The following is a 25227-nucleotide window of genomic DNA, read 5'->3' on the forward strand; positions in this document are numbered from 1 at the left end:
TATCTGTGTGCGTCTGTGTGTGTGTATATCTGTGTGTGTGTGCGTCTGTGTGTGTGCGTCTGTGTGTGTGTGTGTGTGTGTGTGTGTGTATATCTGTGTGTGTGTGCGTCTGTGTGTGTGTGTGTGTGTGTGTGTGTGTGTGTGTGTGTGTCTGTGTGTGTGTGTCTGTGTGTGTGCGTCTGTGTGTGTGCGTCTGTGTGTGTGTATATCTGTGTGTGTGTGCGTCTGTGTGTGTGTGTCTGTGTGTGTGTGTGTGTGTGTGTGTGTGTGTGTGTGTGTGTGTGTGTGTGTGTGTGTGTGTGTGTGTGTGTCTGTGTGTGTGTGCGTCTGTGTGTGTATATCTGTGTGTGTGCGTCTGTGTGTGTGCGTCTGTGTGTGTATATCTGTGTGTGTGCGTGTGTGTGTGTATATCTGTGTGTGTGTGTGTATATCTGTGTGTGTGCGTCTGTGTGTGTGTATATCTGTGTGTGTGTGTATATCTGTGTGTGTGCGCGCGCACAGCTGCCTCTGTGGGGACCAATGTGAGTTTTAGGTCTTTAGAGTGAGGGCGTTTTCAAACTTTTAAAGGGCTGTTTCAGAGTTAAGTCTAGGTTTTGGACATAAGTTCTGAAACAGTCTGCCAATGGCGGTCCCCGTGAAGACAGGTGTGCAAAAGTGTGTGTGCGCTTTATATCGACAGGCTTTTGGGGTTGACCACCCGGCCGATAAAGAGCAGCGCCCCTGAGGTTTCATCCCGGATCAGGTAGAGGAAGGGGCGGTCCACTCGGTATGTCAGGTGGTTTGGGGTTGTGTCGCTCGGGTACTGATTCCCCTCCGGCGCCGTCTCCATCGTGACCTTGTGATTGACAGAAATAAGTTTGGCAGCCTGAGTGGAGATTTTCTCCAGCTCCGGGTTGTCTAGCCATTCAGAGAGACCTGCCGAGAGGGAGAGGAGGACGACCATGTTAATCAATCAGCAGAAAAAGCCTACACTACACTACGGCTTCATGAGTGGGTTTTTTTCCTGAATGGACAGTTCGGCATTGATATATAAATACTAGTATGCTCCTATATTAGAACCCTCGAGTAAAAAACGTGGTGGATGAAACTGACCAAGGTCGCCGAGCAGCGGCAGCAGGTCTGTGGAGTAGCTGAGCTTCAGGACGGGCAGAGTAATGGACACTTTGGCAGGAAGTAGCGTCATGGAGAGGTCCTGGACAAACTCAGAGGTCAGACTCTCCTCCACAAGGGTCATGTTGGAGGTCACATCCTCGGGCAAGAAGATGAACATGCTGACATCGTCCTGCATCTGGATCTGAGCGATCTGAACGAGGAGAAAAACATGAAGAAATGCGCTGCAGTTACGCTACTGTAGCCATCGTTCGGAGACAGCTGCCGTGAATTCTTGTTTGGTTTTATTTTTAAACTTAATAAGAAATGTCTGTCAAAGACCTGATAAAACTATTTTAGTCATTTAGCTCTATCCACTTCTATTCATTAAGTATAAGCTCATTAGTGCCCCCTACTGCATCTACGGCTGAACTGCAGAACTATTTTTGTACAATGGGATGAATGAAAGGAAGTAGAATGGCTCTGTTAGATCTGCTCTGCCATCATCAGGAGCTCAGCAACGTTTTCCTCTCTGCCTTTGTTTTTAGTAATAAATATCAACCCTGTATTATTTTTTCCTTCGTAAAAAATGTGATTCTTTTGCATTATCAGTAAAGTCCATTTAAATTTGTATAAATGTCCTTGGGCGAGACACTTCACCCGTTGCCTACTGGTGGTGGTCAGAGGGCCCGGTGGCGCCAGTGTCCGGCAGCCTCGCCTCTGTCAGTGCGCCCCAGGGTGGCTGTGGCTACAATGTACAGTAGCTGCCATCACCAGTGTGTGAATGTGTGTGTGAATGTGTGGATGACTGGACGTGTAAAGCGCTTTGGGGTCCTTAGGGACCAGTAAAGCGCTATATAAATACAGGCCATTTACCATTTAAATGAAACTGGATAATAACCTGCTTCCGTTTAAAGCTATTCATCACGCTCACCGTGCAGCCTAAGTCCGAGTCAACTCCCATCTTCACTGGGTAGTTATCCTGTTGCATCATGGGAACGCGCACAGGTGCTGCGCCATCCACCTGGAAGTTTTCCAGCCCTCCACTCTGAGCGAACCGAGTCGTCCACTTCCCTGTTAGGACAGGAAACTAACCCATTATTCATCATGGCTGAAACTCACTTTGAGGATCAGTCACTTGTCAGAACCTGTTCATGGTTTCAGTGGCAGAGGACATGGATACACAACCATACACTTTGAATTTGTTTCATCTTTTCCAAGATTCGCTAAACAGATAAAGGTCATTTTGTAGCAGCGATCGGTCTATAGTCAGCTCTCCGAGTTAGTCCCATTCCTAAAAACTTTAGTCAGGTGCCCCAAAGTTCAGGTGCGTTGAACATGTGAGCCGATCACTTCACCTACACATAAACCCATACACGAGCATTTTGGAAAAAACTCTTACACTTATCTGATAAGTAATATTGATCACTGAATCACCGTATGGATTTTATTTATATGATAATTCTAACTAATTCGTAGATATCTGTGTCTGCAGATCTGAAGACGTACCTTTAAAGTAGGCGGCGCTCACAATGCTCATGCCGGCGGCACGAGGGAGGGGCTTGGTCAGAAAGCGCTGTACCTTCCCGCCCGTCTGCTGAGACACCCAATCGTTGATTTCTTTCACATCTTTGGATCCTCCCAGCAGCGCCTTGGGGCGAACTCCATACTGCTGCTCCACAAGACCAAAGAACTCCTGCTTCAAACGAAGTCCTGACAACATGAGAGAACATTAGGATCTCACAGTAAAGACTCAAACACAGAGACAGCGAGCAACCACCAGTTCCACCTGGCTCCTTTACTCCCGCTCACCTCTGTAAACAACTTCATGAAGAGTTTATTGTCTCAGTCACAAATTTCATCCAAACATTTCAAACATTAAATTACGGTGTAAGATAAGGTGAAGGTGCTTAGCTCACTTAGCTGCATCTGATGAAACTGCAATGTCTTCTTAACAACTAAACACCAAAATCCTTTTTAGGCTTCTGATGGTTTTCTTGCTCACGTTGACTTTTTCTCCTCACATTTCTACCAGAACTCTTCCCAGAAGGTTGAAACACAACTGAGCCAAACACATTTTTTTTCTATGGTCATCGGGTCCGGCTCACGCACCAGACGCTGCCCCTCAGCGGGCTTCCAGAAGAAAGCCAACCAGAAATGTTGGGTTTAATGGATAAGGTCCCTAAAGAGGCAGTACAGGACTACAACTGCACCTTTCATTGGCCTTTTTGAAGTTTCTGTGTAACACATCAAATAAATAAGACCTTTTGTTTTTATAAATCATGCTAAGCTCCTTCGGAGGAGTAGGAATGAAAACTTGAAGCAGGACATAGAAAAGAAATGAGCTGAATTTGTGTTCTGTTGTTTTGGTTTAGCTGCAAAGTCACAGCTGATGTTTAGACTCCATCTCAACCCCAACGTGAACTCACGTCTCGCCAGGTACAGGCGTGCAGCGGTACTCAGGCCTTTCCCCGCCGTCCTGACTGAGGCCAGCATGTCCTTCAGGGTGTTGTGGAGCTGAGGGTCCTGCAGGGTGTGGTACCTCAGGGCCCTGTACAGCTGCCTCTGAGCATGCTCAGATCCTCCTAGAGGGACAGGAGGGCTTGTGTTAAGGTCACAAACCTCTAACACAACTGTTTTATTCACTAGAGAAACAGACGTGGGCATCACTTTTACTGTAAGAATGTCTCTGTTTTTAAATTAATATTCTCCACTAAGGCCCTCGTGTCCACCTCCTCCACACGGTGGCGCTGTTGTACAATCTTAGCTTAGTTGAAAGTGAACAGAGGAAAACTAATTGTGGAAGTATGAAAACAGACAGAATAATTCACAATGGAGAAAAAACAAAACTGGTCCCGTGACACTGACGGTGTTTTTGGGAGCAGCAAACAGAATGACCTTGAGCCAGTCTGGCCTCTGAGCTCGTACCAACACTAAAGCCGAAACTCGGGTTTGGACTGAGTTTGTGTGTTTGTGTCTTCACCCATGGACAGCTGAGTCAGCGCCTCGGACACGCTGAGCGGGGACAGGAAGACGTTGGTGGAAGCGTCGCGGCTCGCCAGGACGCGGAAAAGGTTGTAACCGAAGTCGGAGGTGGCAGCACCCATCTTTGTAGTCGGAGTTGTGAAGAGCTCCATGTGTTCCTCCTCTCCGGCTGCCTCCTCGCCGCCGGTGTCAGACTGCAACGGACCAATGATGGAAAGATTTCATGATTAACTGAACTTTTAAAACTTCGTGCTACCGATAACTCTCAGACAGACAGGGCTCCTCTGAAGCAAACATCATGTGGATGGCAGCAAATGTTGCTCATAAACCCGTGAAGCTCTTTTTGAACTGAGGGTGGTCTCAGCCTGTGCAGCCACCTCTGGAAAAACCCAGAAACCATTCTAATGTTTGTCAAACCACGTCTTCATTGATCTACCCTGAAGCGTCAAAGCTCGTCCTTGAGGGCATGGTGAGCTGGTATTTTTACACACAGTCACATCACTAAATTACCTCATCAGCTCTGAGATTTTCCACCAATGTTTCATCTTCGTGTTGTTGATGTCGCAGCTTTTTAAGGCATGTTGCTGCCATCAAATTCAAACATGTTTTAAAATTCAAAGTCCGAGCCACAGACTGATTAAAGATGGATGTAGTTTCCAGCGAAGGCACCTGAAACCTGCGCTCTTTCTAAAGGCCACCAGGGGGCGACTGTCTGCAGAGGGACTGCGCTGCAGAGACGTCTGACACTTTATGGGCGCGTTCGCTCATTTTAAGTCTGTCTCGTGGTTTAGATTAGTTAGCCAATCAGTGTGCGGCTTTACAGTGAGAATAGGAGAGAGCGAAGACGCTCACCTCGAGGCTTCATAAATCAAACCAGTGGGTGGGGTGACGTTGGATACATCCATCTTTTTTACTGTCTGTGGCTCCAGCGTTTTGGCTCTGGGGATGTAAATTACATAACTGAGGAAGCAGAAGCCTAGAAAATATGTGCAGATGGCAGATGTTGATACCTGAGCGTCACAGAAGCTCAGCACGACTCCAAACAGCAGCAGGAAAGTCGTTCCCTTCATCCTGAAATCCAAACAAAAGGAAACAAGTTTTCACACATTTCCTCAAACAGAGAAGAAAATGAACCATATTTCATCACACAGCTGCTGTTCCTCAGGCAGGGATACCCTCTGCGTCAAACCAAACGCCCCTAATTTCTCCATAAGTGCAAAGAAAGGCTGAGCCAAACCAAGTCCAGAGGACGAGTACAGAAAACAAGTTCAGCCGCCACAGAGGCTACAGAGACGAGATTATCCAAAACAAAGACACAATTCAAAGACAAAGATTAGAGTCAGAGCCAGAAAACCTCCGAGCTGTGGAAACTCTGTGAAGTTTATAGCAGGTTATGTAACAAACTCTGAGCTGCTCATCGGGACACAAATCATGATCTCAGGTCTGAGCTCAGCGTTCATGAAAGAGTAAGTCTGACACACACAACCCTGTTCAGCTGTCTTAGTGAGGACCTTCAGTGACATAATGCTTTCTCTAGCCCCTGACCCTAAACCTAACCATAACCTAATTGTAACCCTGACACTAAAACCACATTTTGAGCCTCAAAAAGGCTTCAAACTTGTGAGGACCGGTGTGTGTGTGTCCTCACAAGTGACTGTTGGTTCTCACAAGTATAGTAGGGATGCAGATTTCGGTCCTCACAAAGATAGCTAGACAGGAACACACACACACACGGCCTGCTTTGTTCCACACACATCTGGACCTGCTGCTCGTGCTTTTACATAAACAGAGGTCTGTCATTTGAACCTAAAACCACACACACACACACACACACACACACACACACACACACACACACACACACACACACACACACACACACACACACACACACACACACACCACAGGCCTGATGGAAAACCCAGATGCTTTCTTCTTCTTTAACCTCCTGATCGTCGCAGTGTGTCTCATCTTTTCTTTCCTACAGCTTCATAAACTCAGAGATAACATGTCGTCAGTTAGATCGTTTAAACGTTTATGAGAGAAATAAAAGAATCTTTCAGATCATCTCAAACTGGTTTCTTGGAGATGTGAGACAGGGAGTGACAGGAAGCTCGAGCCCGTGAGTCCGAGGTCAGGGTTAATGAAAACTGCAGCAGAGATCTCCAAAAGTTGATTCTTCATCTGGACGTAGCGTTTTGTGGGAGATCTTAATAAACAGTACATTTGCATGATGACTGAAACCAGCCCACTGAAGGAGCAATGGGCTGTGAGGTCAGGGCTGGTTTCAGTCATCATGCAAATGTACGGTTTATAAGTTTGGGGAAACCTGCAGCTTTTGGAGATTTACTTTCCTGGATGATTGAGATGCATCGAGATGCAGCAGCACTGAGGGCTGGGTGAGCTGTACCTAATGATTTGTCCCTTTAGTGCGTGGATAAGAATACCTGCGCACGCGCCCCGAGATACACAACAGTGTTTCTGCTGAACGACACACGTCAGTGTAAACGAGTGCAGAGAGGTGACGTCGTTGACGTCTCATCCTGGACTACTGTGTGTGTGTGTGTGTGTGTGTGTGTGTGCGTGCGTGCGTGCGTGCGTGCTCGCGCGCTAATCCCCCCCGCCCCTGCAGACCAGCTGACTCAGCGCGCTCCCGTTCCTGCACTGACTTGTCTCCGGTCCTCACTGGAAAGTTTTTTCATTGGCTGTTTGTGAACTCTTTGATATCACATCAGGGATTTTTAAAGTCCAGGTCACTAACCTGAACATGTTCCACAGTGAAATGTTTTTCTTGGCACGAAATTCTTTACAACCCCAAATATCTTCAAACCTGCAAACTTATTAAAAATCATCCGTTTTATCCGAACAATGAGAATTTAGAAAAATTAAAAATGTCCTTACAGACCGAAGCTGATGATCGTCTACTTGGTTTTAGTGACTCTGACCTGCTGCTCTTATATAACCTGCTGAGTGGAAAAGCCCAGACTGGCTGCTGAACAGGAGGAAAAACGCAGCGTGTCTGAGAAACAGCAAGTTTTTCACAAAGTCTGAATCAAAGCGCTTTGAATTCTGCAGAAAACCTCCCTCTGCTTCATGTCTGAGCTGCGCTGCTACGAATACGTCCAAGTTTTACACTTTTTATTCCAGCTGGCGCAAATAAAACGATGCAAAAAAAAAAGTTCAAATTTGTGCGTAAAAAGCGCAGAAATGCATCTAATGCAGCGAGAGTCACTCACCTCTCTGCTCCACGTCGATCAGCGTCTCTGCCAGCTCAGAAAGTGAGTCTTCCACCCCGCTGACGCCTCTTGTCTCGGCACCCTCAGCGGCGCGCATCCAGCTGCTGCCAACAGAGGCAGCGGGAGCGCGCATTGATCCAGAAAAAAACGAAGCTTAAAAAATTCTGGTATTTAATAAAAAGTGTAAGCACCTTAAAATAACTGAAGTTTTGAGAGAACACAAAGAAACAACAGCTCAGGAGTGTTTCAGAGAAATCAGCTGACGCGAAGCAAAGACTGTAGATGAAAGATGTATGTGATCATGTGACACCACCCGATGGTTTCTGGCCTCCACACGTCCCTGTGCACGTTCTTGTGCCTGTTTGTGGTCCAAGTGCTGATCAAACCCAAAGTTTGCATCTACATAAAAAAACCTGGAGGTGTTCATGCTCCGCCCCTTTTACCCAGAGTGCATTTGAATCAAAAGAATGAAAACTGTCAGTTATATTATCAGAACACTGCTGTCGTCCAGGATGTGACATATCTCCACCACTGTTTTTAAGATAAGATAAGATAACCTTTATTAATCCCACACGTGGGAACTTTGTTTGGAGATGTGAGGTCCTGCTAGCAGATAAAAATCTGTCATCTGTTCCTGATCAAACCCTCAAACTTTGGTTAAAGCACCTTCTTCACCTGTGACTGATCTGGCTGTCTTTATTCTACTACATGTCCCACTGTTGTTTTATTTTGGTTTATTAAATTCATTGTTTCTGCACAGTGCTGCTGAGCGCCTGAAGGTCATGGGCAGCCAGTGATTTTCAGCCTCATCCTGTGCGTAAAGAGATTTCTCCAGATTGTTCAAATCTTTTGATGATATAATATACTCTGATCAGATGTTCAGTTTTCACTGTTAACGTTGATGAGCACTAGCTGTATTTGTAGATGTTTAGATGCAGTTTTTTGTAGATTAATGAACCGTCTACTGACCTACTGAAAATGAACCTGATTGGCTGCCCATCCATCCATTTCTTTACTTGTTACTTTTGTTTCTTTTCCAGCATCTTTCATTTATTTATTTATTTTTTGCCACCATCCCAACTTTTAGTGTGGATAATATTTTTCATGCAATGTCTCTCTTTCAACATCTGATATCAAATCATTGCAGCCTGTTTGTTATACAGAGTCTTGACTTTGCACTTCTGTGACCTGACAATGCAGCGAGTCAATGACAGCAATAAGAAAACCCTGTTAGTGTGGCTAATGTGGCTGCTAGCACCACAACATATAACATACTGATGCTATGTGACAAATCGTAGGTATGTTACATGTTCAAAGGCATGAGAGCCAATGGATCCATACATGTAAAAGTGTTTTACATTCTGATCCCGAATCCCTTTGGAAAACACTGATACAGTTAAAGTTATGGTTATGGTTAGGGCTGGATTGGAGGACTGGAAACTCTGCTCAAGCGCGTGTTAGAGCCGTGAGCGGCATTCTGTTGGATTCAAAAGAGAATCCGGAGCGTCTCATAAGGATGCAGAAGGGTACCTCTGTGACAAATCATCGGTATGTTACGCATTGAGAATGAGAATGCTCTCGCTAGCATTGATAGGGAAACTAATGATCTATAAAAACTGTACCGTGTGTGACTAACTGCCTCCGCTAAACTGTGAGCCTGCTACATTCCTTCTCCTTTGTTCTGTCACTCACACTGGATGTTGATTAAGTTAAATTTCTGAAAAAATCTGTTTCTGTGTTTTGAGACAACAGAACGACTGACGGATTACTTTAAAGTAACCTGTAAACTACAGGAAACATCATTAAGATGCACAAGAGATGTAAGCCAGATTTTGAAACTATGCCAACATTCATTCTTTCAGGTCAGTTCAAAGCTGCATACACAGAAAGTGGCTGTTAAAGTACGAAGTACATTAAACCTTTGAAACCTGCAGCATACAGGCATTGTACAAAAAATCATCTGTAGATTATTTCATGATAAAATGTGAATTATACATTCTGGGTGTGTGTGGGTAATTTTTACTGTGTAACAGGTGTGTTAGCTTTTTGGTTTATTCCACTTCATCTCTTAAAATAAAATCAACACACTAAAAATGAAACTTCTGTAAGAAAACAACATTCATGATGCACAATTTTGTGGAAAACGTTTTTTTTTTTGTATCAAACAACTTTTATGAATTTGTGTGTGAAGCTCTGAAATGCACCAACAGTCACTGAACACTTCATCAGAAACCTAAAATGTTTTAAAATGTCATTGTTAAAAGTTTTTGCATGAACTTTTTGGAACAACCGATTCCTGCATCTGTATTTTTTGTTAATCTACAATATCTTGTGAACACCAGGTGCTTCCTCTGCTGTAATTCTAAATGCACTTTCATATCAGATGTGGTGTGCACCGCACTCACCGCTACCTAGAAAAGTTCAACTTTGAACTTTGACCATCCACGTGTACTCACGCTGCCGCGCTGGCGCTTTCCTTGGCACAGCAGGAAACCGTTATTGTGCAGTGCAAACAATAGAAGTGAATGTGTTTCAGAGCACAGCGCTGCATGTGCTGCTTCCAGCGTGAAAGGGCCTTAAATCTGATTTAAAGGGAAAATGACTGACACTTTTGAAAATAAGCTAATTTTGCTTAACAGAGAAGGAGTTAGGATAAAACAAATAAGACATCAAGTATAATTAATGAACTTTAGAAGTGCTTTTACATGTATATTGATTTCCAGTCCCTTACTGTAAGCAAATCTAAATTGTTTGTTTTCCCAAAATAAAATCTTTTCTTTAACTTTACACAGTTCAAAACTCAGGGAAGTCTATAGTACCATTCCCATTACCAGAGATGGGTTTGTATGACTGCTTGTTGTGGGACTCATCATTCAGCATGGGGTTGTCGGGGGCAGGGTTTGTGACGATGCCCATGAAGAGGGGGGTCAGGGAGGCGTCATCGACGAGAGCAAAAAGAAAAGGGGAGTTTACAGAGAACATGGAGACTGAGCGCATGGAGGTTACAACGGTGGTGGCCGAGGCCTCGACACCTTCTTCACTGAGTTCTATTGTGCTGGCGTGCCGGATGCCGGTCACCGTGAGGGGCTGGTCCGATATCCCAGAGAGGTCAGGACCAGAGAACAGAGAGCCAAGGCCTGATAGATACAATGAGAGAGAGAGAAAAATGTCAAACGCTTGCAGACTAACAAGTTTTGGTCAGTCCCTGCAGGTAACAACAACTTGTGGAACCACACAATTTCATAAGTTTGGCTCTTTTTTTCATTCTCAGGACCAAAATGAATGCTGAACTGGAGTAATAGTCAGTTGGCGGTTGGCGGTAAAATCAAGGTCTTTAAGTCTGACGTTATTAGCCATGTCTGTGCCCAAACTCCGCTGCAGGTCCCAAAATCAAACGAACACTGCTGGATCACTGAGAGTTGAAAAACTGTCTAAATTCTTTCATCTGTAATAAAATGATCACTGGGGCTGCTCCACCAGGTGTAAAAATTAAGTTTAACACGGTGGTTAGCACTGTTGCCAGCAAGAAGGTCCTGAGTTCAATTCCACCATCAGGCTGGGGTGGAGTTTGCATGTTTTCCCTGTGTTTGCGTGGGTTCTCCCCGGGTACCTCCCACAGTCTAAAGACATGCACTTTGTGGGGATAGGTTAATTGAAGTATCCAAATTACCCATAGGTGTAAATGTGAGTGCGTCCCTGTGTGTTAGCCTTGCGACAGACTGGCGACCTGTCCAGGGTGTACCCCCGCCTCTCGCCCCGCGACCCTGAAAAGGATAAGCGAATGCGAATGGGATGGGGGATCCAGGCATCCATGAGAACAGAATTTATTAAATTTAACGAAGATAGAAGTTAGCAGGAAGTTAGCTTGCTAGCTTCCATCTAAATATAATATAACATGTTCTGACTGAGAGATTTCTGGAAAAATTCAAACGTACAGCTCTGCTATCACTTCCAACATAAATGAAGACAGAAAACTAAACAGCAGTGACGTTTGTAGGGTTACTGAAGTTGGGCTAGCTGCTATATAATGATGTGCTACGTGATCGCTAGCTACACAGCTATGTTAGCATAACATAAACACAGTGAAGGTGGAGGATGAACGCTAATTTTTTTTCCACTCGGTAAAAGTTCACATGAGGGTTCCTGATGGTCAGGAACAAATACAGTCGCATGGCAGGATGCTGTAAACGGACCAAACTTCAGCCAGGAGAACAACTGAGATAATCCATCCACAATACGAGGTTAGTCATTCATATACTGCTGCATGGGCTGGGCTGTAGTTACATCCTAAGGTTTTTAAAACTGAGCTTTAAAATGATTAACGGTAATAAAAACCGAGAGAAGCCGACTGTGATTACTGACTGTTTTTAGGGGCTTTTTGAGATTAAATAGAACAAGATATAAAGCATTAAAACATGTTAAAAACACAAAAGCCTTATTAAACGCAGGGTAGTTTGGGCCCGGAAGCAGGATTCATCACGTCATCACTTAAAGACCAGATTATAATTTACTGGGAGGAGGGAGAGACAGAGGTAATAACCTTGCCAATAGTAAACCTTGGACAGCACAACAACTCCCTCTAACATAATGATAAATGAAAACTATTGACTGGTTATAACATTTGAAAAAGTATTAGCTTTGTCTATTCAGTGTAACTGACAAGCAAAGAATGAAATATTTCACATGCCAAAATGGAACACCCCCAATCTCCTATAAAACTTTGCTGTGGCCAGCTTATTTTCTCAGCCATCCAGCAGTGACTGCTAGTGTAAAGAAAAGCAAGAATAGAAAAAGTAAAAGACCAACCAATAATTTTAAGTCTGCCATATAGATTATAACAACCATAATCAGAGAAGAAATACTTTATACTTGTTAATGAGCAATAGTAAATATTAAAAAGAGAAAAAATAAAAGGTTTTTCAGAATGCATTCCTTATTGGTTTCCATTTTAGAAATTGATATGTTTTTGTAGTGCTGTCACTGTTAATCTCATTAAAATGATCATCCCGTTAACGAGCTTACCTCGCTAACGCGTTGACGCTGTCCAGCCCCATGCACGGGGTGATCCGCGGTAACTCGTTAACGGAGATTTGCCGCGTTAATGCAGTTATGGCGTTAAGGTCATTTTAACGAGATTATTGCTAACAGCACTAGTTTTTTTGTTTTATCTGCACAAAAAAATTACAACCTTTTACATTTTTAAGGGCAATAATTTCTCATAATTATAATTAATTTTGAGATCCCTGCAAGCAGTCAATCCCCAAGCTCGGGTCCTCTACCAGAGGCCTGGGAGCTTGAGGGTCCTGCGCAGTATCTTAGCTGTTCCCAGGACTGCGCTCTTCTGGACAGAGATCTCTGATGTTGTTCCCGGGATCTGCTGGAGCCACTCGCCTAGTTTGGGAGTCACCGCACCTAGTGCTCCGATTACCACGGGGACCACCGTCACCTTCACCCTCCAAATTTTTTCGAGCTCTTCTCTGAGCCCTTGGTATTTCTCCAGCTTCTCGTGTTCCTTCTTTCTGATGTCGCTGTCATTGGGAACCGCTACATCGATCACTACGGCCGTCTTCTTCTGTTTGTCTACCACCACTATGTCCGGTTGGTTAGCCACCACCATTTTATATACATCAAAAATGACGTCACTTGGGGCAGGTAATGGCGGACATGCGATAGTTTGAGCTGACGTCTATTCCAACGTGGGAAGTGTTACGAACAGCTGATCAGATCGGCAAAGCGTGTTTCTGGAATATTATGTTTTTGTTGCTGCAAGTGCTTTGTATGCAATTTTTGCAAAGCTATATGAGGAAGGAAACTGTGACCTAGGGCAAGCTGATGGCATAAGATGTAAGCACAACTCCTCCGGTTTCATATGCAAAAAAAATTATTGCGCTAGCTTATGTGGTTGCAGAGCTACCGGGATTTTAAAATAGTTACGCAAAACAGAGCGTGCCCGCTCCGACCGGCTTTAAAGGGTTAAAGGCTTTTTTGTAAGTTTTCACTGTGTTAAAGATTGATGAAAACTATTAAAACTCTTTGAATTCCAGCATACATTCTTTGTGTTTATTCTGCATTTACTTCATTGAATTGCATAAATGTCTGCTACAATCTTAAATTATAAAGTTGAAAAAATGTAATTGGAGCCAGGCTATTGATCAAGTAATTGCAATTAATAACAGAAAATTGTAAGATTAATTAGTTATTTTTTTTAAATCTATTGACAGCACTAATATATATATATATATATTAGGGGTGCAACGATATTCGTATCGATATTGAACCGTTCGATACAGTGCTTTCGGTTCGGTACGCATATGTATCGAACAATACAACATTTGTAATTTATTTTATCAATCTTCCTTCTGACTATGCTGTCTGTGTTGAGCGCTCAGTGGATCTGCGCTCGACAGTGCAGCCTAGGCGGAGTAGTCGAACACAGATTCACTGAGCGCTCAACACAGACAGCATAGTCAGAAGGAAGAGCGCAGGGCAAGCTAGCGAGACAGAAGTTAAGCTCTACTTGCAACAGGCAAATTGAACCTCATTCAGATCTGGCGTTTGGAATTATTTTGGTTTTCATGTGACGTATGACCCTGAAGGTAAGCGAGTCATGGACTAAAGTAAAACAGTATGTTGGATGTGCCATGCAATGCTCAATTACATTGGTGTGAACTAGTGTGTTAGCGCAGTTAGCTCGTTAACGTGTTTGCCGTCTAGCCCCATGCACGGAGCGATCGGCGGTAGCTCGTTAACGGAGATTTGCCGTGTTGTGGCGTTAAGGTCATTTCAACGAGATTAACCTGAAAGCACTAGTGGGAACACAACGAATATGACTGCACATTTACGCCGACATCATCCTAGTGCAAAGACAAGTGGAAGCAGACAAAAAAAGCAAGCATGCTACTAACTTTAGCCGAGTCATTTAGACAGCTGTTAGCACATGATTCTCCTTATGCTGCTGAGAATATAGCCCAGAAGAAGCGGATAGTATAGCTTTTATTTTGGAAAGAGCCATTTCTCTGTAATAAACTCTCTTTTCCAAAGATGAGTGATTCCTCAATCAGATACAGGGCTTGCAATATCGCTAGCCCGATGTCCCGGAGCTAGCGATTTTTTCAGTCGGGCTACCAAAATCTATCTCTGCCCTGCCCGTCGGGCTATTGTAGGAAAAATATATGTCAATGCTTTTGCATTCTTTCAGAAATGTAGCTGGGTAATTATGTCATTGGCATCGGTGAGCCACTGTCAATATGTGACATATTGAAGTCGCGTTTGAATTTGCGCTTGTTTTTTTGCTTTCACTTTGCAATCGTGCGAACTGTGTATAGAGAGCGACAGCACTGATCTGTGAGTGATGATAATTTGTGCACCAATTCCTCTGACATCGTCTTATTAATCGTTAGCTTACTATGCAAACATGACAAGTGAAATCTCCCGCAGCTTAAACATGTGAGAGGTTGATCGCGCAGAGAATCGCTGAGCTTATGTGAGTGAGCGTGTAAAAGCATTTCAGTTCTGCTGAGCCAAATAAGACAGGTCAGGGTGAAGAAGTGACAGCCAAAGAAAAGCTTACCACAAAACGGAGAAGTTATGACAAATCAGACTATAAGGCAAAAAGAAAGTGCAGCTTTATGGTTTCATGGACAAAAGAATTTCTGTGGCTGCAATATGACGAGCTAAATAACCAGGGCTGCACATAAGTGGTCCACAGGTGTGCATTCGCTGTCAAAATAAAAAACACGCACAAGGGTTAGGGTTAAATTTAAAAACTGTACTTTTGAGTTAAAATATATATTTATAATTTTAATAAATGACAAATTAAAAATGCATGAACATTTTTTTGTATCGAAAAAATATCGAACCGTGACACCAAAGTATCGAACCGAACCGAACCGTGAATTTTGTGTATCGTTGCACCCCTAATATATATATATCGGCATTCTGAAGTTTGTGCAGTATCTTTAAAATAAAACCCATCCTGACTCTGAGTGGTGCTGACAAACTAATTTATGTTAGGGTGCCAGTACAATCTGTGGGTATCTCAACTTCCATAACATTGACCTCAAAGCTACACGGTTTCATAAAGAGTCAATAAATTCTGAACTTTACTGTTGGACAACTGCTATCTGTTGTTCCATTTTGTTTAAATACAACTTTAAGTGGCACTCAACCAACGCAGATGCCAACAGACTTAATAAACTAATCTGTAAGGCCAGCAATGTTGTGGGGATGGAGCTGGACTCCCTCAAGGTGGTGTCGGAGAGGCGGATGCTGTCCAAGATAAAGACAATGTTGGATAACACCTCCCACCCACTCCATGACATGCTGGTCAGTCACAGGAGCACGTTCAGTGAGAGACTGAGATTACCCATGATGCACCACTGAACGACACAGGAAATCCTTCCTGCCTGTGGCTCCCTGTACAACGCATCCACACTGGTTACTGCTACAACTACACGTTTCTTTTCCAGCTATTTATTAATGAGTGACTTATGTATATATATATATATATATATATATATATATATATATATATATGTATGTATATATTGTACTATTTTTAGTTAGCGTATTGTCTGTCTTGTCTTAATGTTGGTTTATGTTGGTTTATAATGGAGCACTGTAACAAAAAATAATTTCCCCCAGGGATCAATAAAGTATTCTGATTCTGATTCTGATTTATTGTGGTTGCAAATACTGAATTTCAACTGTCTGATTAGTCAAAGGTCACCTAAACCTTTCTCTGTAGAGCACCCACAGTACGATTGTAGGGAGCCATCTAGGGTTGAATAGGTTACATCCACCCCCTTTAACACCCATTTGGAAACACTTTTGACAGAAAAACTTATTTTGAAATATAAAATCTTCGAGTGTGTGATGAACTGAAGGTAAATGTCAGAAGACCGTAAAATCTGGAGGAGCTTGAGAGACTTGCCATAGAAGAATGGGCTGGGATTGCTCAGGAGAAGCATATGAGACGTGTTGAAAACTACAACAAGTGACTGCGGGCTGTCATTATCGGGAGACCTAAAAACTTTAGCCCTACTATGTTTTTTGTTTGTTTGTTTAATAATTTTGTTTCGGTGTTCATCCAAAATTCATAACAGGACTAACAATTTTGTCCTCAACTGTAAGTCCAAAGACCAAGGAAATCCTCAAAATTCAAGATGTCTTCAGTGACTCGTTCAGTTTCTTACCCATGTTGGTCAGAGCCGCCTGGAGCTCCTTTTGGTACTCCAGCTTCAATTTAGGCAAGTTCACCTGCATCAGTTTCTCCTGAGGTAGAGATCTGTAGAGGTCGGAGATGTTTAGTTTGGAAAGCACTGACAACAGGTTTCCTCTGGGAAGGATGATTAAGAAGCTGGTGTTTCCCTTGAAGGGAAAACTGGCAACCTGGACAAGAGAAGATGATATTTTGTCTGTGTCTTTTCCCCAACTTCATCTCAACATATAAACTAAAAGTTGAAGGGAACAGGCTGGAAGATGAGCCTTGCAACTTTGGATGGGAAACTGAGAAATCATTTGTAACTTTTGTTGTTGCCTTTGGCATGAGACCATGGATTAACCTCCTGAGAACCAGCCTATTCATTTATGTCCTCTGTGATGTACTTTTGTTTTTGGTCTATATCTTTTGATTTCTTTGACCTATCCTAATACGTCCTTTTTAAACAAAGAGTCTCTGTGGCTTTTAAACCGCAAAACACACTGCGGCAAAACTTGGTCCACCCCAAGGATCGGGTCCCCGACACAAACAGAGTAACATAGTGTACGCTGTTCAGTGCAGGAGGATTGCCAGGATTTATACATCGGGGAAACCAAACAACCTCTGGCTACAACACAGCAGAGCCACCTCGTCAGGCCACGACTCTGCAGTCTATTCACACCTACAGGCCAGTGGACACTCTTTCAATGATGAGGATGTAACATCCTGGACAGGGAGGAACGCTGGTTTGAGGGCGGAGTCAAGGAGGCCATTTACGTGAAAAGGGAAAGACCATCTCTGAATGGAGGAGGGGCCTAAAGGTACATCTGTCACCATCTTACAGTTCTGTGATTGCAGCCATTCCCCAACTCTCTGTGAATGGGACTCATGGCCACTGATCAGTGAGCATGACAAGTTGTATATTAATGATCAAGCAACTGACCTCATTATGCAAATGTACTGTTTATAAGGTTGGGCAAAGCTGCAGTCAGCTGAGACTGAAGAAGTCACCTGGATGAGTGACGAAACGTTTCTCCCACTGAAAACGTTACGTCCAGATGAACAGAATCAACTTTTGGGACTAATAAGTCCTGGTGTATTAAATAGATGACATCCTGGGCTTTACATTGATATCTCGTGTGTTTAACTCCAAAGAGGAAGGAAATCACAAAAACAGTTTAATAGGAAGATTCATTTTTCTTTGGTTCTCAGGATTAAGGCATGGCATAGGTGAGCTTCCACAGCTGCTATAAGACAAACAAATTTAAGATTTTTATAGAATTAAAAAAAAATAACTAATCTTGAGATCTTATCACAAACAACAAATATGCTTTTCAAGTCACATGGTCAGTGTTGCCAACTTAGCGACTTTGTCGCTGTATTTAGCGAGCTTTCAGACCCCTTAGTGACTTTTTTTTAGAAAAAAAAGTCGCTAAAAAAGACGTGAAAGCGCGTATCGCTTTTACTCTCAACAAGCAGCGGGTGCTGTAACGCAGTCAGCTCTTCTTTTACTCTTTTACTCTTATGCTGTTTAGTGTAAAAGTGTAAAACTACTTATAAACACACACAAAGTAACTCCACCAGAGTGCCTATTTCGGGTCACTTTTGCCGGTCCAAGCCCGGGTAAAGGAGCAGGGTTGGAATTGTGACATTGAAAAAACAATAATTGCTAAAAGAAATTTAATTTGTAGCTCTAAATAAACTCTAAATGCATTTAGGACGTTTTTTACTCACTTTATGTCTCTTCCACGATGTTATTTCTCTCTCCAACAACATAGGTTACAATTAGATTAGCATGACCAATTATGCAAATTAGGCAATGACGTCATTTAGCGACTTCTAGCGACTTTTAGGACAGCCAATAGCGATTTTCCTTACTGAGGAGTTGGCAACACTGCACATGGTTTCTGTCTATGTTAAATGTTGTGCTACCCCAGACGTTGGTGTTACCTGTGCTTCCAGTTTGGAATCATACATCAGGCGTAAAGGGTACTGGGCAGATTTCATCATGTCCACTGACACAGAGTTCTGGCTGTCCAAGTAAAACTCTCCCTTTGATGTTGCTTGTGGGTCAAACTGTGTTTGCCACTGACCTGATGAAAAGTGGAAAAAAGTCAGAATCATTAGCAACTTAAATTCAGTTTATTTCTCAGTTGTTAGAGCGGCTGTAGATAATCACACTGTATCACGGCTTGTCTTTACAGTGCTCATTAATAGCATGAGATGCTTCCCTGGTTTGCACAATGTGCTGTCTGGTTATATGACAGTGGTGCTGTTTCTTGATAATGATGTCCTCCTTGGCCAGGACAGATTTTTTTTTTTGCAGTTTTCACAATTCTGAGAGCTTTTTTCTCCCTTTAGAAAACTTTGATTTATTTGTCCTGTTAATGAGCTTTGTTTATTAATTAATATTAATTTAGCTTTGTTCCATCTTTTCTCTGACTGTAAAACACAATAATGAAGAGTTTTGTTTTGTGGAGTGGGTCACCTTTGAAGTATACAGCATTCATGAGCATAAGCACCACATCATGTGGAATACTTTCTAGGAAGTTGGGGATGTGTCCATTGGTAACATTCTCAACCCATTGGTTGACCTCGTCCATAGAGACTAAAGGAACAGGCTGTGATTTGTACCTGGAAAATTCATATCAACATGGCACATACAAGACAAGAGTAATGAACAGACATTTAAGAGAGGTATCTATTCTCATTTTTACCTATTTTTTTACCTGCATCAAATATAAAATTATATATTTTAACATGACGTTTTGTATTATGCAGTGAACATTTCTGGTCATGCTCTCAGGCCCTCTTTAGCTTTCTTCTTAATATCTTAATTGATTTTGAGCATTGTTGCACCACCTAGCAAACTGGAAGACTGTAAAACCATAAACAAACAGGAACGTATGAAACAAATTCGATTTATCCCTTTATTCCACCAAAATAGTGTCTTTTGTCTCAAAATTAAACTTGGCTGCTTCTCTGGAACTTTGTGCAATACTTTCCCAAATGTAAATTATACCTGCGCAGAGACTCTTCAACAAAGGACGCCTTCACTTTAAATCCTGAGAGAGAAAGGATAGGAAAAATACAAATAGAAGTCCAGATTTATACCAATCTTACGATAAATCACCACAAGTACAATATTCATCATCTCATACCTGGCTTCAGGTACATGCGTGCCGCTACCTCCAATGATGTGTGGCTAAAATGAGGTACAAGGCTTCCCAGTGCATGATGGTAGCATGCCAGACCGTGGGCATGAAGGGTCTTTAGTAGCAGCTTCTCTGTCTCAGTGCGAGCACCTTCGAGAAAAATCAGATCACATAATAAAACCAAAGAAACATTTCATACCAGCTCCTGAACTTCATCACAACATGTCTGCTTCTGTCTTGTGTAGAAAAGTACTAAATGTAGGCTGCTGGTGTTGATGATGTTTGTTCCTTTTGCATGTGGACTGCCACAGAAAAAAGAAAACTCACATTAGACAAACAGCTTCTTTGTAGTTGAATGAAACCACATTTAAAACCAGATCAGAATTACTGGCAGACTTTCTGTTGTTTTGGGTTCAGGAGTTGTGCTTCTCCTATTTTCATATTAATTCTGTCTCTCTTGTTCACTTTAAGTTCAAACCAAACTTTCAGCCAGCTGGCACTGGATACAACGAAGTCAAATATCAAACTTCATTAGAAGGTGGAAAGGACCATTTTTAACATTGTTGACAGTAAAGCCCAGACCCCCCATCAAATTCAGTGCCTCGTCTTCATATTTTCAGGAAGTGATCAAGAATTTCACAGGTTTCGTCTTGTGACGGTGCTCGCAAATCATATTTCACAACGTTTGTCAGATAAAGAGATGAACCTCTAACCCACAACTGACCTAAGGTGAGTTGACCGAGGGCAAAAGCAAGACTGAGCGGTGAGAGGATGACATTGGGCTGCTGTGGACTAACAGGAAGATTTTCCAGGAGCTGCAAACCCAGTTGCTCGGTGGCCTTTCCTATTGCCCTGTGTGCCTCAGGGCTGAACGCTCCTCCACAGCTGTCACCCTCTGACGCCTCGCCTTCTTCTGTTTTACTGACATTTGTAGGTGCTGGACTGGGCGCTTCCTGAAGACATGAGAACAGACTGGGTTATTTTCTAGTGTACAGTTACAGGGAGAGTATTTCCCCTTAGTTATTTAGACTGAGGTTCTTCTTACAGTGAGTCCCAGATGGCAGAGACAAAGCAAGAGAAGAAGAGGATATAGCTTCATCTTTGAACAGTCAACCTGAAAATGTAAGGAAGAAGAACATATTTCATTTTAATGAGAATTATTATTCATCAACAGCAAAATGAAAATGGAAAGAGCCATCAAAGTCCGACACTGGAGACGTCCCAGATACGTGTACAGAGTTACTCTTTTTTAAGATCTCTTTTGATTGAGTTTTGAACTGATTAAAAGAATTCAGGCACCCAGTTTCCCTGAGAGAAAGTCCACTGGGTGCAATTCAGTGATTTTTATTTATTTACATTATAAAATGTTACTTTCTTATTTTAAAAACAATGTTATTTTCCTTATTACTAATTTAAGTCTTTTAACCAGAAAGAACACAGCTACAGAAATGCTGAGAAAATATTATCCAACAGTAGTTTTTTCCATTTGCACCAATAAGAACGTAGCTACAGTGATGTCACTCGCTGGTTTTGCCATCCCAATCTTGTTTTGATGTGATGAGCAAGACAACAACAACAATGTTTTAGGAATAAAAATCATGTTACCATGTTAACACAGTATATGAGTTACACCTCAGAGTACACCCGAGTACACCTGAGGCTCAGGGCCGGGCTGGGACAAAAACTCGGCCCGGGCATTTTGACTAGAGACCGGCCCACCAGGTATTATAGGAAAAACCATAAAGCCTTTGAATGAAAACAAACGTCGTTGTGACAGTGATGGACAGTATTGTTGGTACATATGTATCAATCTGATAAACTTAAACCTACACCATCCTCCCTGTTCTGGTATTCTAAACAGTAGCTGAAACCCAAAGAGTTGGTCGAGTTAACTTCCTGAACTATCTACAGCACATGGTGGAAACCTGAAATTAAGACAGAGAAGACTAGAGGTGAGACATGACCACTACTGAATATTAAAAATAATAAATGACAGACTTAGTGATATTTTCATAAACTATTTACCACATCAATAAACAGCAGGGTAAAATATTTTTTCTAACATGGCTTTTAAAAGTGAAAGGAGACAGAAAGACAGGTGAGAAAGAATAAAACTTAACTGACTTCTTGATGGTATTTTACACAAAGTCCTGGTACAGAATCTAGAAAATGTGGGAAAATGCTGGCATCATGTACCGTACTTTCTTCTGAAGAAATTATGTTGGGACCCTGAAAAAAACTTACTATGTACAATAATGGATTTCTATAAATTTGACATCAGATGAAAACGTTTGTTGTAAGAATCAGATAATTATTTGTTAAAAGTGAGACATTTTAAATGAGAATAAGAAAGAAAAGTATTTCCTTGTGCCCCCCTTTTCCCGTTAATGCCCTACATGGACCCCTGGCAACACTTTGCTAGACCCGCCCCTGCACAGTTACCAGCTGTCAGCTACTTAGAAAAGGATCCTGGTGTTATTTGTCTCTCAGAAACAGTCAAAGGAGCTTGCAAAGAAAAGCGTCTGGAGTTCTTTAAGTTGCTTGAAGACGTTTCACCTCTCATCCGAGAAGCTTCGTCAGTTCTAAGGTCAAATGGTGGAGAGTCCCAGATTTAAACCTAGTGGGAGTATCTTCAAGCAACTTAAAGAAGTCCAGACGCTTTTCTTTGCAAGCTCCTTTGACTACGATGACCTGGATGACTGAGAACCTTCACAGACTCTCTCAGAAACAGTTCATAACTTCCCTTCAACTCATCCATGTCACCTAAAAGGTAAACCTGTTTCTCCATCACCTGTTCAGCTCTGATGATTCAGTAAGGACATCTCCTGGTTTCATCTTCATGTTTCCCTCTCACCACATATCCAAACCGACATCATGACCAGCAGCTTTACAGCTGTGGCTCCAGCAAACATCAGCTGATACTAGAAACTAATATTAAATGAATTCTAACAACAGCTGATCAAGCTTAAACGTGCTGCTGTTGTTTATCGCGACATCCGCTGGTTTCCTCTTTCTGGCGCAAAGCGGGAGATAAACAAGCAAGAGAGAAAAGCTGATCAGCTGATCATTGATCAGTTTCATGATTGAAGTAGCAGCAGGAGAGGGAGGGGAGAGAATGAGAGAAGAAGAAGCAGCTGACAGCGTAAAGACACAGAATAACTCCAGCTTTGTGTCTTTTTTTTATTGTAGCTGAAGTACGGGACAAATCGCATTTATTTTCAGCTCAATACGAAACGCGTAATATTAACTTTGAATACCAGAGGATTCAGTTTTTTACGGGACAGTTGGCAACTCTACTAACTAACCTTAGGAATAAAATAAAGTTCACTATCAGTAACATCACAGCACCCACCCAACTGTATAGAAACTCCGTCATGCTAGCTAGTATGCAGTACGAGTTATTGTAACTGACTGTAAAAAGTAGGGATGGGTACCGGTGTCCGGTTCTGACATAAACGGTAGTAACCAGACCGAAAAGCAGCACATATTTCGGTGCTTTATTTCGGTGCTTTTTTTTCCTGAGCTGTGATACACTTCTAGCCAATCATTTTACGTTTCCGAGGATAGTAGGCGGGGCCAGGTACGTACGTTCTTTTAGAGCAGAGCTACAGATTAAAAATGCCCAAGGCGAAGCGGTCAAAAGTCTGGCTGTACTTCACAGCAAAATATGCAAACTCAGCAGCAACAAGTGCTTTAAGCTGATACTGTGATACTGTCAAAGGAGGTAACACCTCGAATCTGATGAAACACCTGGCGACGCATAGCGTTTTTTTTTAAAAGCCAAGAAATGCACTGTATTTGATAGCTTGCTGCGAGACCTCACACCGAGCACATCTACTGTTATCAGACCCGGAGTTTGCAACATCCCCAAAAACCCGAAGAGGAGAGTCCTGGCCCCTAGCCCTGCCAGTGTAGCAGAAATGATGAGGATGATGATGCAGCAGCAGCCGTTCTTCTCTGCGTGAGTAGCTTCATGTTGTTCGTGTGTAATTTACGTTGAGTAGGCTAACCATGTTATTACATTAATGCAGGTAAGGTGAACTAGCAAACATCATCATAGCTACATGCAGCTGTCTTCTTGTTTGATGGCAGATACTCCCTTCACCCTGGCCAAAAAGGCTAAAATGACCAAAGAAAAAGTGGGAAACAGCTGAACATGAGAGGTTTTTGGACAAAGTTTGTGTTTTTTCCATTGATTAAGCACTGCTTCCAGCCAAGAGTGATACCATATATGCCCTATAGCTGCAGAAAAGGCTAACATTGTTATCTTTTTACAAAAACCAGCTGAACATGAGAGGTTTTTGGACCAAGTTTGTGTTCTCCATTCTTTAAGCACCGGTTTGAGCACCGGCACCATTTCAAAAGTACCGATTTGGCACCGGTATCGGATAAAACCTAAACGATACCCATCCCTAGTAAAAAGTCAGCACAACGAAAACAAACTCCACCTAAACTTGGTTTATATCTGACCCAGATAGACTGCAGGTCATAACTTCTTACCTGAAGTTCATTTCACCTGACACTCGCACCAGCGGCCGCCTCGGGTCTCTCCACCTCCCCTTTCCCCCATCCACCTGCTGGCCTCCACCACTTGCTAATTTTACTGAATCTGTGAAAGCTCCACCGTAGCCACTACCAAACAATTGAGTTATTTTTACACGTCTGTCAGCATCTGTCCAATCCGCCACCTTTCACTGTTTACACGGTTACGAAAAAAAGACAACAACAACAACAAAACATCGGCCCATTTAAAATGAAAAATTACCATTGGGCATACCGGACAAACGCCCGGTATGCCCAATGGCCAGTCCAGCTATGCCTGAGGCTCAGGGAAACAGGTTCAGAAATATTCTGTACTGGACCTAAACACTGAACAAGTAGAGTTTATGTCCTGTTCTGAATGCTAAAGGAAACCAAGAACATCCCTGTGGTGACAGTTGTGTCTCATCCTCTAGGAACCAAAGATAACAGTTTAAGATGGAACATAAGACCAACATCTGCACACCTCCTCCGTATGAAAGCTTTCAGGGTTATTGATATGTAAATATTCCCTCGCTAGGTTCAGACTCAGTTGACGTTTCAGATATGGCTGCTGTGTTTACCAGGAGACTAAAGGTTACTGTTTCAGAACCTCTTTTGGCTGCAGTACGCAGCATACACAGAACAGGGAATGAACAGAACTGCATAAATACACCATCACTACATAAAAGGATCAGGCTCACCATTATATACATACTGCTCTGCAGAGTGCACTTCAACATGTAAGAACTTACGTACAGATACTGTAGTTAAAAGTCACTGACTGCAAATTTTTCTCTAGAGATCAAATGCACAAAGGTTTCGGTAGATGAAGACATCCTTGAACTCACCTGGTTTTTGTCTGATGTGGAGACAGATGATGGGGATCAAAAGGGTTTAAAAGGTGAGATAAAATAAAAGTAAAGAAAGACACACCAACCTTCTCCAGGCTGGACAGCGTAGCGCCTGGACCCGACTACTACCACCCCTCTGCTGGCTAGTTAATGATCAACTCGGTGCCTGCTGCCGCCACGCAATGTAAAAA

At 42.6% G+C, this 25227-nt stretch overlaps 2 protein-coding genes across 3 annotated transcripts; both read right to left on the minus strand.

The window, feature by feature from the left end:
• Positions 1–555: 555 nt before the first annotated feature.
• On the minus strand, positions 556–7434 carry serpinf1 (serpin peptidase inhibitor, clade F (alpha-2 antiplasmin, pigment epithelium derived factor), member 1). The gene is made up of 8 exons (XM_040038573.1): positions 7311–7434; positions 5085–5145; positions 4073–4268; positions 3519–3674; positions 2599–2802; positions 2024–2163; positions 1093–1303; positions 556–915 (listed from the first exon to the last, which is right to left on the minus strand). The coding sequence occupies exons 2-8, from the start codon at positions 5142–5144 to the stop codon at positions 668–670; spliced, it is 1215 nt and encodes a 404-aa protein (XP_039894507.1). The 5' UTR covers position 5145; positions 7311–7434; the 3' UTR covers positions 556–667.
• Positions 7435–8342: 908 nt separating this feature from the next.
• Positions 8343–25174, minus strand: serpinf2a (serpin peptidase inhibitor, clade F (alpha-2 antiplasmin, pigment epithelium derived factor), member 2a). Of its 2 annotated transcripts, none has more exons than XM_040038555.1 (9): positions 25034–25174; positions 20710–20778; positions 20389–20617; positions 19671–19814; positions 19532–19574; positions 18998–19143; positions 18460–18602; positions 16505–16700; positions 8343–10447 (listed from the first exon to the last, which is right to left on the minus strand). In XM_040038555.1, exons 2-9 carry the CDS (start codon positions 20761–20763, stop codon positions 10104–10106), a joined length of 1299 nt encoding a protein of 432 aa, XP_039894489.1. In that variant the 5' UTR covers positions 20764–20778; positions 25034–25174; the 3' UTR covers positions 8343–10103. The 2 variants fall into 2 exon arrangements, with proteins under 2 accessions (XP_039894489.1, XP_039894494.1); XM_040038560.1 differs by having other exon boundaries at positions 25123–25173.
• Positions 25175–25227: the final 53 nt, after the last annotated feature.

Source organism: Simochromis diagramma, unplaced genomic scaffold (assembly GCF_900408965.1).
Source record: "Simochromis diagramma unplaced genomic scaffold, fSimDia1.1 OVJJ01000323.1, whole genome shotgun sequence".
NCBI classification, from domain to species: domain Eukaryota; kingdom Metazoa; phylum Chordata; class Actinopteri; order Cichliformes; family Cichlidae; genus Simochromis; species Simochromis diagramma.

Excerpts from the sequence above, each read along its gene's own strand:
- serpinf1 (XM_040038573.1), bottom strand. The coding sequence starts at position 5,144 with ATGAAGGGAACGACTTTCCTGCTGCTGTTTGGAGTCGTGCTGAGCTTC. Across the intron at positions 2,164-2,598 it reads GAGCGCCGCCTACTTTAAAG|GGAAGTGGACGACTCGGTTC; the intron begins GTACGTCTTCAG and ends CTGTCCTAACAG. Across the intron at positions 916-1,092 it reads GCCGCTGCTCGGCGACCTTG|GTCTCTCTGAATGGCTAGAC; the intron begins GTCAGTTTCATC and ends CCCTCTCGGCAG.
- serpinf2a (XM_040038555.1), bottom strand. The coding sequence starts at position 20,763 with ATGAAGCTATATCCTCTTCTTCTCTTGCTTTGTCTCTGCCATCTGGGA. Across the intron at positions 19,815-20,388 it reads CCTCGGTCAACTCACCTTAG|GTGCTCGCACTGAGACAGAG; the intron begins GTCAGTTGTGGG and ends TTTTTCTCGAAG. Across the intron at positions 19,144-19,531 it reads GTTGAAGAGTCTCTGCGCAG|GTACAAATCACAGCCTGTTC; the intron begins GTATAATTTACA and ends TGAATTTTCCAG.